Source organism: Ceratotherium simum, chromosome 5 (assembly GCF_057802395.1).
Source record: "Ceratotherium simum simum isolate JZ-2026a chromosome 5, ASM5780239v1, whole genome shotgun sequence".
Taxonomy (NCBI): domain Eukaryota; kingdom Metazoa; phylum Chordata; class Mammalia; order Perissodactyla; family Rhinocerotidae; genus Ceratotherium; species Ceratotherium simum.
In genome coordinates this window covers 51,774,451-51,791,072 of record NC_141904.1, presented here as the reverse complement: position 1 = coordinate 51,791,072, position 16,622 = coordinate 51,774,451, and the positions used below count along the sequence as shown (strand labels likewise).

Here is a 16,622-nt window from a genome sequence, read left to right as displayed (position 1 = left end):
CCCTGGGCCTCGGGGCGGGGGCTCTTCCTGCGGGTGCTGCAGAGAAGAGCATCGGGGTCTGAGGCGTGGGGGCAGCGGTGCACATTGGAAGCTCGGACCGCGGCTAGGGCGCAGGACGCGCGCGCCGGGGCAGGCTCGGGGCTGCGCGGGGACCAGGGGCGCGCAGGCACGGGCGCGCGCATGGCCGTGGCGGGGGCGCGCGGGGGCGGGCCAGCCAGGGAGAGAGGGAGGGAGGAGGGCGGCGCCGCCAGGTTAGCGGCGGCGGCCGCTATTTGAGCGCCGGTCCCGCGCCAGGCGCTCAGAGCGCTTCGAGCCAGCGCCCTGGAGAGATCGTAACACGCAGCCTGCAGAGGCGCTACGGCCCGTGCAGCCCCGGAGGCCCCGCGCGAAGAAGGCGGCGGCAGGGGAGAGGGCCGGATTGCCGCCCGCAGCCCGCGCCCCCCCCACCCCGCCGCCTCCGCCCCCCACCCCTTCCCCGCGGCGCCGCATCTTGAATGGAAACATGGCGGTGCCGGCTGGGACCTGCAGCGCCTCTCGGCCCGGTCCGGCGCGGATCGCGCTTCTTTGGCCCGGCCGCAGACCCCAGCCCGGCCTCGGCGCCCGGCGCCCGGCGTCCCGGCCCCCGCGCCCACTGTTGCTGCTAATGCCGCCGCTGCTGCTGCTACCGCTGCTCGCCGCCCCTGGCGCCTCTGCCTACAGCTTCCCCCAGCAGCACACGTAAGTGGCCTCGGCTGGTTGTGGGACCCCGGCGGAGCCCTGCGCCCTTTCCGCCCCCCGGTCCGCGCCGGTCCCTCCCCGCGCCTGCCGCCGGGCCTGGGGGTGGCGGCCCCAAGCCCAGAGGGCGGGCAGACGCGGTCCCGGCGCTTCTGGCTGCGTCGCGAAACTTCCCCGCGGTGCCCCTTCTTTCCCCAACCCCCCAAACTGGGCAGAGCAAGATCTCCAAGCCTCGGGATGAGGTGGTGGTGGTGGGGGTCCAAGCTTGCCAGCTGATTCCCTTGCCGCTGTCCCAGTTAGAGGGGAACCTGGGGTTGGGTGAGGGGGCAACCAGCGACCCCTGCTCAGCGGAGTTGGAGCCGCGCGTCTGTCCCACGTTTCCTCCCTGGTGGGAACCTCCAGCCAGAGGTGGGGGGGCACCTTCAACCTGTCTTCATTGCTCTTTTCCTTTGAGGAGGAGGGCTAGATGCAGAGGATGCGAGCAGCTTCTTGTTGTGGCTAGTGCCACAGAGGGGATCAGTGTCTTGGGCCCCCCCACTCCACCTGCGGGGAGTCCCCTGGAGAGCCCAGTTGAGAGGTGAAGGTGCTGGGGTGGCGGCAGAAGGTGAATGGCAGGGAGGACCCCTGCCTGCCCCTGCTACTGCTGCCAATAGGGTAATAATATCTCCTAGCCCTGCCAGCTTCTGTGGGTTCTCCGTGGTCCTTCTGAGCCTTCTCTTCCTCTCCAAGAGCCCACAAACTCGGGCATCCTCCTTGGGGTGAGCTTGGCCACATGTGTCTGAGGCTGGAAGTGGGTATTCAGTGCATGTGGCCTTTAGGACAGCAGCTATTTCCGTGGGCACCATGCCCCAGCTTTATGTCAGTGCCCCGACACCCCTCCCTGCTGTGGCTTTGTGGCACGGTGACCACCTTGCTGCCGGTTATCTGTCTCTGGGTCTGAGGAGCCACCTGTCCCTGGACTCCTTCACCAGTGGCCAGGCTGGAGGTATGGGAAATGAGTAGCTGGGCTGGTAGTGGCCAAGGGGAAGGGTCTGGCCTCAGGTAAGGGGAGAGGCTGGCTTTGCATCCTTAGACCAGTCCTGCCCTAGGGTAGGAGCCCCTGGTTCTGCCTCAAAACCTGCTAGGTTCTCCCTGATGAGGGAAAAACAAACTCTGAATGCCACTGCTCTGAGTCTCCCTCCGTCTTGTCATCTCTCTTCTCGCACAGCCTGGCTGTGCTCAGGCGGGTGATCAGTTGGTGAATTACAGGTGCTGCACGGACGTGTCCTCTGTCAACCGTCTGGATTTTTCGTGTGTGTGTGAGGGGGTGCGCAGGGAGAAGAGAAGCATATGGAAGTTCAGGGCTTGTGGGTGCATTATTGTCTTTTATTTGCTGTGATGAAAATGGACTTAAGTCACAATGTTTAAAAAGAGCAAAAGCATAATTTTTTTGTCGTTCTTTTTTCCTCAAAGCCAAGCCATGGTTATTCTTTCCCTAGCCGTTGCATAGCTCCTTGAGTGAAGGTATCAGGAGCCGTCTCTTTTCACCTCTTCCCACCTCACCCCCTCTCCTTGCAGGCTGCAGGGGGTCAGATGGCTGTTGGGCCTACATGGGTCTCCCTTGAAAGGCCATTGTGAGACCCTGAGCGGAGTGGACACCTGTCCCTCTGTCTCCAGCCCGAAGATGGTGAGGCGGGTATGATGGCAGCGGCACATTTCCAGCTGGACGCTCTTTTCTTGTCGATGTAGTTGGAGCTAATTTGAGGGTTTGGGACATGTCTTGCAAACCGTAATTAGAGAATGAGAGTGGGGGTGGGGTGGGAGCTGCACAGCTCTCAGGGTCTAGGAGGAGGTGACTAATGTGCGACGACACGTGGGGTTTGCCGTGACAGCCAGCGCCCTTCGGCTGCCCTGGTCCCGCAGATGCGGATCCCCATTCATCCTTGGAGGGAGGAAGGGAAGGGAATCGAGGGAGGGTTCCCTTACCCGATCCTGGCTAGTTGGAGTTGGGGCTTTTGTTGAACTGACATGAAAGGCTGAGGCTGCTGCCGTGGGGCTGCTCAGGGGTGGGTGGCCTCCCTGAACTCTCCTGGGTCAGCGTGGCCAGGCTAGGATGAGATTTTGATACAGGTGGCTTTGTGAGGTGGGAAGTGGGACCCTCAGCCTCACGGCACTGTGCTGACGACCCCACAGTGGAGAGAGCCCTTGACGAGAAAGTCATTTCCTCATTAGCAGTGTGACAGGGCCCTGGCAGTGTGACAGGGCCCGGCTTCCCAAGCCGCTGGGTTTTAAGCAAGTGTGGGGTTGGGGTCCGGTGGCTGTCATTTCTGTCATCGCTCTGGCAGCGTGGCTCTCTGCCCACCAGGCAAAGTGGACCAAGGCTGCTGCTGGATGGAGGAAGGCAGAGGAGTTACCATTGGAGGGAGGACAGGGCTGTGGTTTTGGGGGGGCTCTCTCACCCCACCTGGACGTGGATCAGGGTTTCAAACAAGGAGGAGGCCGCGCGTGCACAAGCACATGTCTGCATACGTGCACTCGTGTGTCTGGGGGTGAGTGGGGGAGATGGAATCAGAGCACACACATTCCTTTTCACCTGCTTCCTCTCATTTCCAGTTCTGCTCACCCGCGTTCAAGCTGCTGCTGGCCAAGGGGCAGCCGTCACTGCTTTGCCTGCCTTGTGTCTTTTCCTCTCTCAATCCTATCTGTCCTCTCCTTCCTCCCCTGCCCCCTTCCTCAGGTCTCTCATCTGTTCTCCCCTCAACCCCTCCCCCCACTTCCTTGCCCATCCCTCTCATCTCTCTGTGCCCACCCTGCCCTGCCTGCCTCTTTTGTCATCTCTTCGACCTCTGTCCGCTGTTCTCTGGCATCCCTGGGTTTCTCTGTCCCCTGCTCTGAGGGATCCTGGCTGAGTGCTGGGTGGAGTGCCCAGCTGGCTGGACCCTCTTAGCCCCACTCTGCCCCAGTGATGGTGCTGGCCAGCGCCTCCCTTCCTCTGGTGGTGGGTGGGTGGGTGGGAAGCAGATAGGGGCCTGAGGGGTCTGGACCCCCCAGCATATTAATGACAGCCAGAGTACATGCTCCTTTTCCTGAGTGCCCATGACAGGGCATGCGTCGGTCTAGCTATGGTCAATGGTGGGTGATGTGTGTCTGTCTGGGCCTCCGAGCCCACGTCTTCACCCCCTCATGGCTCTCCCTATTAGAGGAGGCAACATCACACATCTGGGTCCCCCATCTCCCCAACAACCTGCCACAGCTTTTGCAGGAGGGAGGAGGGGGTGAGGCTTCTCAGCCTGCTGCTGCCACCGCTGGCATGCAGAGCTGCCAGGTGCTCCCATCTCTCCTAATGTTGAGGATTTTGTTGAGGGGGAGACCCTTGGCTGCTGTCCCCACCTAGGACCCACCTTTATTGAGCCAGCTCTGTCAGGCTAGTCCCTGAGAAGAGAGGGGGCCATTTTAAGGTGAATACTCTCATAGTCTGCTGGTGGATCTCACTCTGGATTCTCAGTCACACTAGTGTCCCCAAGGAGAGACAGACTCATGAGTGGAGTGAGCACGTCTGCACTCAGTGCGCCTTCTCCCTTTGCCTGTGGGCACGTGGGCACTGCCAGCTCTTTGCACCTCAGATGTGTATGGGTGGACCCTGCCAGCTCCTGGGAGGAGGCAGTTTGGGGACAGGCTGAGTGTCAGGCGTAGGCCCTGCTGGCTCAAGCTTTGGTCTCCAGAACTGACCCTCTCCATTGGGATGACCTTGCCTCAGTTTCCCCAACTAAGATAATAGGATCTGCTTAAGAGGCTGGTGGTGAGAATTAATGGGAGAGGGTGTATCCTCTGGTGGGCAGGGAGGGTTCCGTGGGTGGGCGCCATGGCAGCTGTTGTTAGCATGAGCATCAGACCCTGATGCTGCATACTTTTCTCCGGGGTTTAGATCCCTCCTTAAAGGTCTCATACCCACACCTCCTGGAGGTGTGCCACTGGGTTGTGCTACTAGCTCAGGCTGTACCCAACCACATGGGATATCAGCTTCTTGAGGACAGACACTGGGCCACCTCCCTGCCTCACTGCCTGAAGCCCAACTTGACCATGAAGGAGAACATCCCCAGCCTAATGGTGGCCCCCCCTCACTGAGCTCAGGCCAGGCCCCTTACCCCTATTACCACCTTGACCTCAGAACCCATGGTCATACCCATCCCACAGATGGGGAGACTGAGACTCAGAAAGATGAAGGGACCTGCCCAAAGCCGCACAGCTACCAGAGGCAGGGCTGGGAGAAGACTAATCTGCAGGTACTTAGCTGCCCTGCCATGGGGCTGGGCACATCTGGGCAGTGAGCCCAGGAAGTTGGGGGTGGGGACTCAAAATGAAGAGGCCTAAGATGTGTGAGGCACGCCTGGACCTCCCAGCTGTCACCGTTCCTGCTATCTCTCTGTCTTCTTCTGGGTCTCAGGTAACCCTGGGGGGCCTTCCTTGGCCCAAGGCTGTCCTACCAGCCCCAGTGCTCATAGCCTCATACCCACCTCCACCCCCTCCCACGTATACACAGGTGATCACAGAGCCCCTCTGCCCCTGACCCAGGTTTTTCTCTTCTCTGAGGCTTTGAATCATGGGCCAGGCCTGCCTGGAATGGAGGAGTGGGCAGGAGGGACTCCATCTTGTGACGCTGAGATACCGTCTCCCTCTCCCGATTCCAGTATGATTCCGAAGAGAAAGGTCATGGGGGTGTGGGTTAGGGTTGTTAATGGAAACCTGAGGCTGGATCCTCTAGTCCCTCTACAGCTGTGTCATGCGACTTCAGAGGACTCGGACCTTATAGGCGCTTGGGTTTTTGTGCTGTCTGGACAGGTGGGGCCTGGTGCTGGGGGGCCGGCGAATCAGAGTTCTCATTGCTAGGAACAATTCAAGGAACAGCTGGAGGTTTGGAAGTCAGTGCAGGTAGGCTTGTGGCATGGGCCTGTCTGGCAGGGTGGTGTTGTCTGTGGTTGGGGGATGGTCTCTTTCTTTCTCCTTCCCCTTCCAGCACCCCACCCCCTGCTGCTGTCCTCACAGGTTTCCAGATTTGAGACCTGCCTCGGGTACTGGTGACCTGTGCCTTTGAGTGAGTGGGCTCAGGGCCTCAGGCCTGGGGAGGGAGCCCCAGGACCTAGGGTACTCTAAAGGCAAAGGTGGGGTGCTTTCCCGTACTGGCTACATACCTCTGGCCAACTGGGGAGCTTCTCTTCATGTCAGGTTGGTTTTTTTTTCTCTTTTTTCTGGTGCTTACTGTCTAAACAAGAAGCTACAGAATCAATATTCGTATTCCCAGAGGGAGGTGTATGTGTGGTTTTTGCTTTTTTTCCTTTCCCTTCCTCTCTTGTCCTGTGTAACCTGAAGAGACTCCTGAGCTGCCTGTGGCTTGCAAGGGCCCCACAGGGATCTCTTGGAGCCACCCTAGAGGAGTCAAGGATGCTGTCATTCAGGCGCACACAATCTGACCCTGACCTTATGCGGGCAGGACCTGGAGGCAACACTCAGCCAGGCCCTGCCCTGCCACTGTGGGGCTCAGGCCGTTGGTTTGGTGTCCTTGGACCTGGTCCTGTTCATGGACCACCTAGTGCCCCTCCCACCTTACGTGGGCCCCATCCCTCTGGGGCTGGTCTGGCTGGCTCGGACCCTGGCCACTGGGCCCCTGTCTAGCTGGGATTAAGTGGGGGGAATCTTCATCAAGCCTCTGTCAAAAGCAGCTCCAGCCCAATTCTCTCAGCTGGGTAGCTTGCATGGTGGTGACCTTGGACAAGCCCTCTCCTCCCCCTGGGCCTCCGTTTCCTCTCTTCCAGGGCCTTTCTGACTCGGACATTGCAGTGCCCTAAGAATACAGGTCCTGGGTCTTCCTGCTCCTCTCTACACTCAGCTCTAGCTGTGGGGTGATGCCTGACCTCAGCCCAGCTGGGCCTCATCTCCTCCAGTGTGTGGAGCCTACACCTCTGGTGCTGGCCTCTGGCCACACCTTGGGTGTCCCAAAGCTGCTTCTCAGACTGACCCACTTTGAGCTCTGATCAGCCTAATTGTTTAGCAGAGAGGGAGCGGCATAGGAAGTCTTTCCTGCTGATCATTAACCATCTCCCCCACCTTGGACGCAATTCTCATTAAATGAAGAGGATAGGAGTGGGTGAGAAGGAGAAGTCGCCCCCTCTGCCCCTCTTCCCTGCCTGCCTTAGACCCTGGGCCCCTTGCTCCCCCGTTGATGCCTTCTTTCCCTGCTGGCCAGTCTTTCTGAATGAGTCCCTGTCTTGATGCACATTGAGGCTCTGCCACACCTCTCACCAGCTGTGTGACCTCGGGAACTTTCTCAGCCTCTCTGGGTCTTGGGGCCCATCTGTAAAACAGGGTTCCCTTGATTGCACTGCCTCATGGGGCTGGGTTGTAAAAGGTCATGAGGGATGGGCCTGGCCCCGGGGAGTGCATGATAAAGGCCTGTGGATCCTGACTGGATCTATGAGGGTTCTCAGTCCAGCGGGACCTATACTCCAAGTGCCAGGCACCTGTCCCATTGTCCATAGCACCCACTGTCCCTAGAGGCACCTACAACTGAATTGTGGTTTCTGGGTGTTTCCTCCTGTGCTTGGCCCTTGCCTTGGCTGGTGTGCACGTGTAAGCTTGTGTGTGGAAGTGTCTTCATGTGTGCTCTTATGTGTGTTTGTGCGCATGTGTTGGGTATGTTCATGTGGGTGCATGCTTGTATGAGTGTCCATCTGTATATGAAGACACATGCTTGTGTGGGTTTGTGTGAATGTGTGTTCCCATGTGTGCATGTGTGCATGTTGTTTGCATGCATATGTGTGTACGTGCATTCTCACATATATACATGAGTGTAGGTGTGTGTACGTGTGTGTGCATATGAATGTGAATGTAGGTATGTGCTCGTGCATGTGTGTGCGTATTATTTGCGGACACACGTACGGTTTATCTCTCTGCACTCAGAATGCACTCCCGGTGCCCACCTTCTGCACCCGCCTTTGAGGTTAATGCCAGGGTTGCACTGGGCAAGTGCTGGCAGTGGGAAATAAAGCCGCCTGGTTGTTAGGACCAGTGTTTTGCAAACTTTTATGTCAGGAAGAGCCTGAGTTAAGGCTGAGCTAGAAAGTTTGATCATCTACCAACTGGCTAGATGACAGCCTGCAAGGGAAACACACAGAGGCTGCATCCTTGTAATTCAAATTTTTGCAAATTGGATGATATTTAGATGCACTGGAGGACTTGGGACTCAGAGAAGCTTGGTAAGTCCTTTGTGAAGCGTAGCATCTTTGCAAACAGCCCTTCCCGTGTGGAGAGTCTGAGGGTGGGTGTGGAGGTCGAGGCTCAGGCAGAGTGGAAACTCCTGCTGTGTGACCTTGGGCTGGCGATTTTCCCTCTTGGAGTGATGCTTCTCATTTGCACACTGAAGGGAGGGAGACTGGCATCCCTTGCAGCATCTGCTGTAGGTTTGGGGTTCTCCGAGCAAGACATTCTTGCAGTCAGCTGCAGGCACGATTTGGGGTACAAAAACCTCTGCTTGATGGTCCCCACATGTTCCTCTATTTGGGGCGCCTCCAGCAAAGCCTGTTCCTTTTGAGGATGAATTTTTGTTTACTGGGTCTTTATAAACAAGGCTGTCTAGGTGCCCTGCACTGCTGCTGGCCCTTGGGGCTGTGTGGGCCCTGATCTGATGGGTTGTGATGTCTGAGAGAACTTTTGCTTCTCTGGCATTCTCAGGGCCTATCTGTTGTCAGTGCTGGGATGGCCCACATCCTCGGCATTTCAGGAGGGGGCTTCTGCAAAGGGCAGAAACGTCTTCCTGTTGGGAACCTATAAGGCCAGTGAGGGTTCCTTTGGGGGCAGGAAGCCTGGGCGAGACCATCTCCTTGGGCGGTATGGGCTTTGCGTGGTTCCCTGACTTGGGAAGGATGTATCCCAGCCACAGAAGCCCCTGGGGGCCCAGATACCTCCATTGTACAGACAGAGAAACTGATATCTGAGGGGGCGGAAAGGAGCCTTCAGGCCCCACATTTCTACGGGCCACACACACTCTGTGGGCAGGGCCCAGTCCCCAGTGCTCAATACAGGCTGCTCGAAGAGTGCTCCCTGTTGGGCCACCTTGCGCTATGACGTACAACAGGTTCTCTTAAATAAAAACATCCCTGACACGGGAAGCGGGAGCAATCTGAGCCCTCCTTTGGCAAACCCTGCAGAGCAAGGTGCCCGTGTGGTGTGAGGTCCCAGCTTCTGGAGTTTCTCTGGGGCAGACCTCGATGCCCATGCCATTCTGGAGTCAGTAAGGCTTTCAGGGTCCCCTCAGGAAGGACAGCTCTGTCGCTGAGTGGGTATGAATGGGCTGACGTATTCCTGAGATGGGTAGAGGCCCCTGCTCTGCTGCGAATTTCCAGCCTGACGTGGCATTTTAGCCTTGATCACTTCCCTGGGCAGCCCGTGTTCTCCTCCTGCCGGCGCTGCTTGAAATGCTGCGTTTGAAGCCTTAAAGGTCAGGCCTGGTGCTGCCCCTGGTTCCAACAAACAAACAACAAAACAACCCACCTCAGCCCTGCCCCTAACTTCATTTATTAGAAAAGAGAAATTAGTTGGTGGAACAGGCCTCTGTGCTGAGGGCTCTCACAGCCGGATGTTTCTTCTTTCTCCCTGTGAGCTGAGGCCGGGACGGACATGGTGAGAACCTGGGCATCTTCCTTTCCTTTCCTGGACCCGCCAGGCATGCTACAGTGTCTCCCATTGAAGGTTAGCTGTGACCTTGCACCCCAGAAGCCTGCCGTGGGCAGAGCCCCACTTCTCAGACTAGCATTCAAGGCCCTGTCTGGGCTGGCTTTGGTCTCTGGCCACTAGCTCTGTGAATATCCAGGCTCCAGCCAGGCCAAACCACTTGCAGGTCCTAGTAGGAGGTCTGGCCTCCCCATCTTCTGGCCTTTGCTCATTGTGTCTCTCTACCAGGCTGGCCTGCTCAGCCTAAGTACTGGGACAAGGAGCCTTCCTGACTGATGCCCTCCTCTCGCTCCCTACCCACTGTGGACCTCTCCTCCAGCCATGTGCCATCTCCCCCAACTCTGCCTAGTTTGCAGGGGCATTCCAGGAGTAGGAATTGACTGACTACTACCCCCTCAAAAGCTGAGTCCGAAGAGTATACTTGGCTACAAGGGAAAGAGGCTTCTTCTGCGCACATCTTGGCAACCCCGGCATGATTTTTTCATCACGGTTATGCCCTTTATCTTCTGACAAGGAGCCCAGAGGCAGGTGAGTGTAGGCTGTCATCAAGAACCAAGTCCTCACCTGCACTCTGCCTGGCTGGCCTCACTTTTGGTGTGGCTGTCTGTCCTTGGCTGACTTCCCTCATGGCAACAAGATGGCTGCCACAGCTCCAGGTATCACATATACCAGACATTAGGAGTAAAAGAGAGATGTTTCCTCTGGGTTCCACTTAAGAGGCTAGGAAACCTCTCCCTGAAGCCCCTAGCCAACTTCACCTCACACCTCATTGGCTAGCACTGGATTGCATGTTCACTCTAAACCAATCACTGGTAGTTGGAAGATGCATTGTGATTGGCTCAGGCTAATCAGGATTTACCCTTGAGCTAAGGATAGGGTCACCTTGGGGAGAGATTCTTGCAGACTTGGGTCTTGTTAGCAAGAAGTGGGGGGAATGATGGAGAATGGGGAGGCAGTATCTGCTGCAGAATCAGACAAGAGGGTTGAATGTGGGGGTGGGGGCTGAGGAATAAGGTGGGAGGGGAAGGGACGGGAGGGTGTCCATACTCGAGGAAACATTTGTAAAGGAAGTGTAGATATTTTAACCACATCATCAGTCACTATGAGCTTGGCCCTGGCTGGTGTATTTCACATATGCTATCCAATGAGATCAGTCCATTTTTATTCCCCTTTCACAGACAAGAAAAATTGAGGCTCAACATGGCTAAGTGGTGCTGAAATCACAGAGATGGTGAGTGTTGGAGGCAGGATTCACACCCTGGTGCTTGGGTCCGAGCACTCAGCCATTGCCTCACACAGCCCTTCTGCAGCTCACCTCCTCTGACCACAGGACCCTCAGGGTGCCCCACACTCCCACGCTCTTCATCGTAGCTGTCCTTCTGCAGGGGATGCCTCTCTCATCAGGCTGAGGTCCTTGGAGCATGGTTTCATGGGGGCTACTGGCTTTGTCACTGGGCCTGTGGTCCCCACCCTGGGTTCCTTGGAGGGCATGGGTGGACTGAGAGGATGCTAACAGAGGGGCATATCCTGCTGCTGCAGAGCAGTGCAGCTGACTTGGCCTTAATGGGCCACAGCTGAGGAAGTGACCCATGGACATGGCCAAAGGGAGGGCCTGAACTTGGCTGGGTGGTACCTGTGAGGCTTCATTCTCGTCTTGGGCAGGGGTGGCTGCAGGGTGGGGTGTACTTTTGTCCCCTCACTACAGAGGCCTGGGCTGTCCTTGGTTGGCTCCCCTGTAAGCTGGTACTATGGAGACCACAGCCAAGAGGGCTGCTTCTGATGGGCATGGGGGTGGGCACAGGAAGGGATCTCTGCCCTCAGGACTGAGTACCTACCGAGGCAGCAGCCATTTCCTGCCATGGGGACTTAACAAGCACCTACTCTGCACTGAATGTGGAGTAAGGAGGGGAGGAGTTGGGTGGGCTGCAAAGGCCTTGCCAGCCCCAGGCAGGTCCTGCCTGTGGTCCAGCCGACCTCTGCCTGTCCCTTAGTGCTTGGCTGGGAGTCAGTGTTCCCTGAAGCCTCCCCTGACTTCCCCGTGTGGGTCAGGGGCTTTCTAGGCTGCCTGAAGGCTCCCCCATTCTTGTCTTGCAAGAGACCTGCTGCCTCCCCTTCAGAGGTGTGTGCCTGGAAGGGGCAGGGGCAGTGACCACTTGTTATTGGCTGGAGCTCCAGGCTAGCGCACACCAAGTGCTCAAAAAAATGTTGGCTGAGCAGAGAGTCTGCGCGGATATCTGCAGGCCAAGCCGGTTGTGTCTGTGGAAGCTGGAGCAGCTTTCCCATGGTCTGGGGCAGGGCCCCACATAGGCCTGGCTTTGTTGGTGCTGCAGGGCAAAGGCCACCCCACACACCCTCCTATAGCTCTCTTATAAGGGGCCACCCCAGCCTAGAGGCTGTCTCCAAGGGCTGCCCTGGGGAGAGAGGTGAAGGTTGGGTCCAGGGCCCTATAGGCTGTGTTATTTAATTGGGTAAGGGCAGGGCCTGGGCATCAGCATTTTTCCAGAGCCATCCAGTGAACCAAGGTAGCCACAGGGGATAGGAAGGTAAACATGGGACTGCCTCCGCCCCCCCGCTCTGCCGGCAAGGAGGACTGAGGCTCCCAGGGAAAGGGGGTGGGGGCCGGCGTACTGGTTCTGGGGAGTCTCCTGGCTGTGGTCCCTGTGGGAGCCAGCTGTTCCCAGATGCCTGTGCGTGTGGCTGGTGGCTAGAGTCTGCAGCCTGTCCCAAGGAGATCACTGGGCCTCCTCAGCTGGCTCCCTACTCCTTCCCGACTGCCCCTCTGCCTGGACATTTGCTCATGCCCTGTCCACCCTGCTGACCGCTCTGCAGCCTGCCCATGTTTCGGTACTGGCCTCCTGACTGCCCCTTCCCTGCCCGGGTCCACCCTTACACCTTAGCTGTGTACCAGGCCTGCTCTCGGGGAGCTCACAGTTTGTGGGGGAGATGTCAGTGAAGAAGAAATGAAAGCAGGGCAGAATAAATAATAACCATGCATGGCCGGTGTTCCAAGCGGCATCCGACAGGTGATAAGATGCCGCCTCTGGTCGGGGTGGGGGAGGTGGGGCAGGGCTCATACTCCAGACCAAGTTCTGACAGGCCATCTCAGGGTCCGCGGCCATTCCCATGGCCCTGGACCTACCCCAGTCAGTGCTGTGGAGGCCCCGGGGAGAGCACCCAGACCCGCCTTCCTCTGAGGGTAAGCCACTGATGGGGGGACAAGGGGCGAGGGTGGAGTGGGGGAGAGGCTCACCCGTATTGATCCAGCCCCACTTCCCAAAGCTCCAGGCAGGCCCTGTCCCTCTCCTGCTGACGTGCTCCCAGAGGCCATTGCTTCTCTGGACAGTGCCTCCGAGCACCTGGGATGCCTTGGGCTGCCCACAGCTCATGATGGGGGCCCCGCCTGCCTGGTGCTCTGCAGCCCCAGATCCCCTGGCACAGAGCAGCTGGGGAGGGTGGTGGGGAACAATGCCAGAGGCCATTAAGCTGGCTGACTTACATGGCTTCCTAGCCAGCGCCGGGGGAAATATATTTCACAGGTGATTTCTAGACTGGTGGCATATGGAGGAGGCCATTACTCTAAAATGGAGAGGGTTGGGGACTTCACAGGGCCATCTAGAGGGACCTGGAGCTGTGGGCTTTGTTGACCTCGCTGTGTCTGCTTGCTGTCTGCTAGAAAGCCTGGTCCAGGGATGGGGGTTGAGGAGGGGAGGAGCTGGGAGTCATGAAGAGAGCCCCATATGTGACCTTGTTTGGGTTATTTTGTACATCAGTTTCCTAATCTTTAAAATGGGATTATATTTCCTATATTTTGTGGTTGTGACGATGGAGCATCCAGTCATTTTTTTGAGCACCTGCTGGGTGCCAAGCCCTGTGCTCAGGAGATGATGTTTTAGTGACGATATCTGTGTCAAAAAATGCCAGGAAAGGGGCTGGCCCAGTGGCGTAGTGGTTAAGTTCGTGCACTCTGCTTAGGTGGCCCGGGGTTCGCAGGTTCGGATCCTAGGCGCGGACCTACATACCGCTCATCAAGCTGTACTGTGGCAGCATCCCACATACAAAATAGAGGAAGATTGACACAAATGTTAGCTCAGGGACCATCTTCCCCAAGCAAAAAGAAGAAGATTGGCAACAGATGTTAGCTCAGAGACAATCTTCCTCACCAAAAAATAAAAAAAACCACCAGGAAAATGGTGAGTGCATTTGTGGGCACCTCTGGCTCGAGCAGCAGCAGGAGAGTTTTCCTGCTGGAGTCTGCATCTAGATGGGGGGCAATAATTGTACTATCCCCAACCTCTGTTTTTGGGTTGAGGCTCAGTACTCTCTGTTGCTGCCAGCCCCAGGGGTCAAGATCACAAGTTATAAACCACGGAGCAGTGTTGGGATGCCCGGGCCAGGAGGCTTTGCACCAGGGCTCGGTTGTGATGGGCACCAGTTAGTGTCTGTGGAGTGAATGAATGAGTGAATGAATGGAATCAGTTCCCAAGAGACTGAGCACCCCCCTGCCAGTCTGCTTCCCCTTCCCCTCATTTAGAGGGCCCACCTTTCCTGGTGCTCCCACACTTAATGCAGCCCGGGGCCTCCTCTCCCCATAGGGAGAGCTCCCGGAGGTAGAGGCCATGTGTTAAATGCATCTCCCAGCAAGGTAAGCAGTTGGCAACCTTGTGTTATATAAAATTATGAAGTTGATGGGCAGCCACTCTGAGCTTTGCTTTCCTTATCTGAGAAACGGGAAGAGGCAGCCTGTCCTGTGGCCTTTCCCACAGACGGGCCTTGGGGACATGTGAGCTGGTCTGGTAAACACAGGTCAAATGCCATGGCAGGGGTGGCCTGCAGGTCAGTGCAAGGGGGACGCAAGGGCCTGGAGAGGGCTGTCCTCAGGTGTCAGGCAGGGCTGTGGGGCAGCCTATGGGTTTGATCACACAGGCTGTGCCCAGAGAAATCCTGGTACAGCCTGAGACTCCCTCCCAGTTTAACCTCTTCTAGTTGATGCCTCCCCCACTGTGGGCATATTCATTCCCTCCACAGACACGCACCACAACCTGCTGTTCATTCTTTCTCTCAACACTCATGAGCACCCGCCGTGTGCCAGGCACAGGCAGGGGATAGACAGACAACAGGCCAGGGAGGTGACACTGACAAAGGACATTCTGTGTTAGAAGGTGATAAATGCCATGAAGAAGAGATAGGATAAATTAGAGAGAGGGATTAACTGGGGCGGGGGGAGGTCAGAGTGGGCCTCACTAAAAGGGAGACATTTGAGCGAAACCTGGAAGGAGGGGAGGGTGGGTGCCACATGAGTATCTGGGAGAAGAGTGTTCTAAGCAGAGGAGCAGCCAGTGCAAAGGCCCGGAGATGGGATGTGGTTAGAGCAGGAGGAGAAGGGGAAAGTGGGAGGAGAGGAGGTTAGAGGGCAGTGGGGGCCAGATCAGGCAGGGCCGTTAAATTAGTGTGAGCCTTTGGCGATCACTTTGAGTGAGGTGGGAGCCATGGGAGGGATGTGAGCAGAGGAGGAGCAGGGTGGTGGCCATGGTGGTGGTGAGACATGCCGATGGTCTGGGTGTGAGAGAGGGAAAGAGGTCCCAGGTGACCCCAGGGTTTTGGCTTGAGCAGCTGGAAGGATAGAGTTGTTGCCAGCTGAGCTGGAGGAGGCTGAGGAGGAGTGGGTCTGGGAGATGATCAGGTGTGGGACACGTTGATTTGCAGGTGTGGACTGGGTGTCCCGGTGGAGATGTGTCTGAGCTGGATGTGTGCCCCTGCAGAGGCGCTGGCTGAGCTGTGCTTGCCCAGGCGGGGGCCGAGGACTGAGCAGAGCGCCCTGCTCTTTGAACCCTTAGTTTACCACCCACTGCCTGTGCCTGCTCTCCTCATCTCCCCACTGTCGGGAGCCCACCACCCTCCACCACCCAGTACATGGAGGTACTCGCTCTCCATGTCCTTGAGGGTGGGCCTCTGCAGGCCTCAGTGTGGGAGCAGCCTGCTTTGGTGCCCATGGTTGGTCTGTTGGTGTTCACGGTGCATCGCAGTGTGCAGAGCTCACTGCTGGGCCTCGCACATGCTGTACCCTTGTCTGGACTCCCTCCAGCTCTGCAGTGCCACCTTCTCCTGGCCAGAGCCCTAGGCTGGGTCAGGCCCCTTGCCGTGCATCCCACCCCCAAGGCTTGCTGGCCTCTTCCCTCTACTCGTCGAGTCTGGATCAGATCACATGTCTGCTCTGGTTGAATTCCAGGCTCCTGAGAGTAAGCCTGCATCTGCTCTGCTCACTACTGTATCCCTGCCCAGTGCCAGCCTGGAGCCTGGCTCAGTAACCATCTGAATGAATGAGTGAGTGAGAGAATGAGGAGTGAGTGAGCTAGTAGGGGATTTGCAGAAGACTGGAAACATCTGCAGAGTGTTTTGTCTGCGGTAAGCCCTGCTGGGTTTGGCTGACCTGCCTCTCCTCAGCCAGCCCTGAAGACAACACAGGCTCACCAGGTAGTGGCTCCTCTTGGCCTGGCCGCCACCCTGGGGCTCCTCAGAAGGAGGTGGGGCCGCTGGCTGGCACCTGAAGCCCCCTCCTCACTGCACAGCCCGCAGAGGGGATTTGCATTGCTAAAGGATTCGCCACAGAGCACCCAGAGTAAGTGGCCCACGGGCCCACGGTGCATGTCAAGGCGGGCTGAGCACTCACATTCAATTTACATGCAGCTTGGCTTCCTCTGAGATGCCAGGCAGTAGCGAGGAGCAAATCCCAGAGGAAGTGGGCATCTCCCCTACCTGGGCCAGGCTCCTGAGTGGGAGGGATTTGAGGGAGCTCTGCACTGCTGAGACAACATTCCTACAGCAGGATAGCTCTGGTAGGGTAGAAGGAAGGACTTCCCAATTTTACCTGGCTTTGGCTTGCTTGGGGAGGCAGTGGGGACCCTGATGTAGGGGTGGACCCCTTCTCAAATCTGGAAAAGGTCGTAAATGAGGGGTGGCCCTTACCTGCACCCTCTTTCTTAAATCTTGGCCATTGGAGTCCACCTTGGGATTAAGGAGGCCTTATGGCCCAGGGGACAGGGCCTGGGCTCTGGAGCCATACTTGCTGGGCTCAAATTCTGGTTCAGCACACACTGGCTGCATGGCCTTGGGTGCATTGCTTCACTCCCTAGGCCTCAGAGTCTTCACCCATGAAGGGGGCCTGAGTTGGTCCACACCTAGCCAAGGGTGCTGTGTGACTTCAGGGG

The 16,622-nt window shown here is 57.4% G+C and overlaps 1 protein-coding gene across 5 annotated transcripts in view; it reads left to right on the top strand.

The window, feature by feature from the left end:
* Positions 1-299: 299 nt before the first annotated feature.
* Positions 300-16,622, top strand: part of CACNA2D2 (calcium voltage-gated channel auxiliary subunit alpha2delta 2) — a 141,805-nt gene continuing 125,482 nt past the window's right edge. For 4 of the 5 annotated variants that reach the window (XM_014792381.2, XM_087431086.1, XM_014792382.2 and 1 more), the window contains exon 1: positions 301-717. In XM_014792381.2, coding sequence (XP_014647867.2) covers positions 503-717 — 215 coding nt within the window. In that variant the 5' untranslated portion in view covers positions 301-502. Of the gene's footprint in view, positions 718-16,622 lie in introns of all 5 variants that reach the window. The other variant, XM_087431084.1, reaches the window with a different exon arrangement.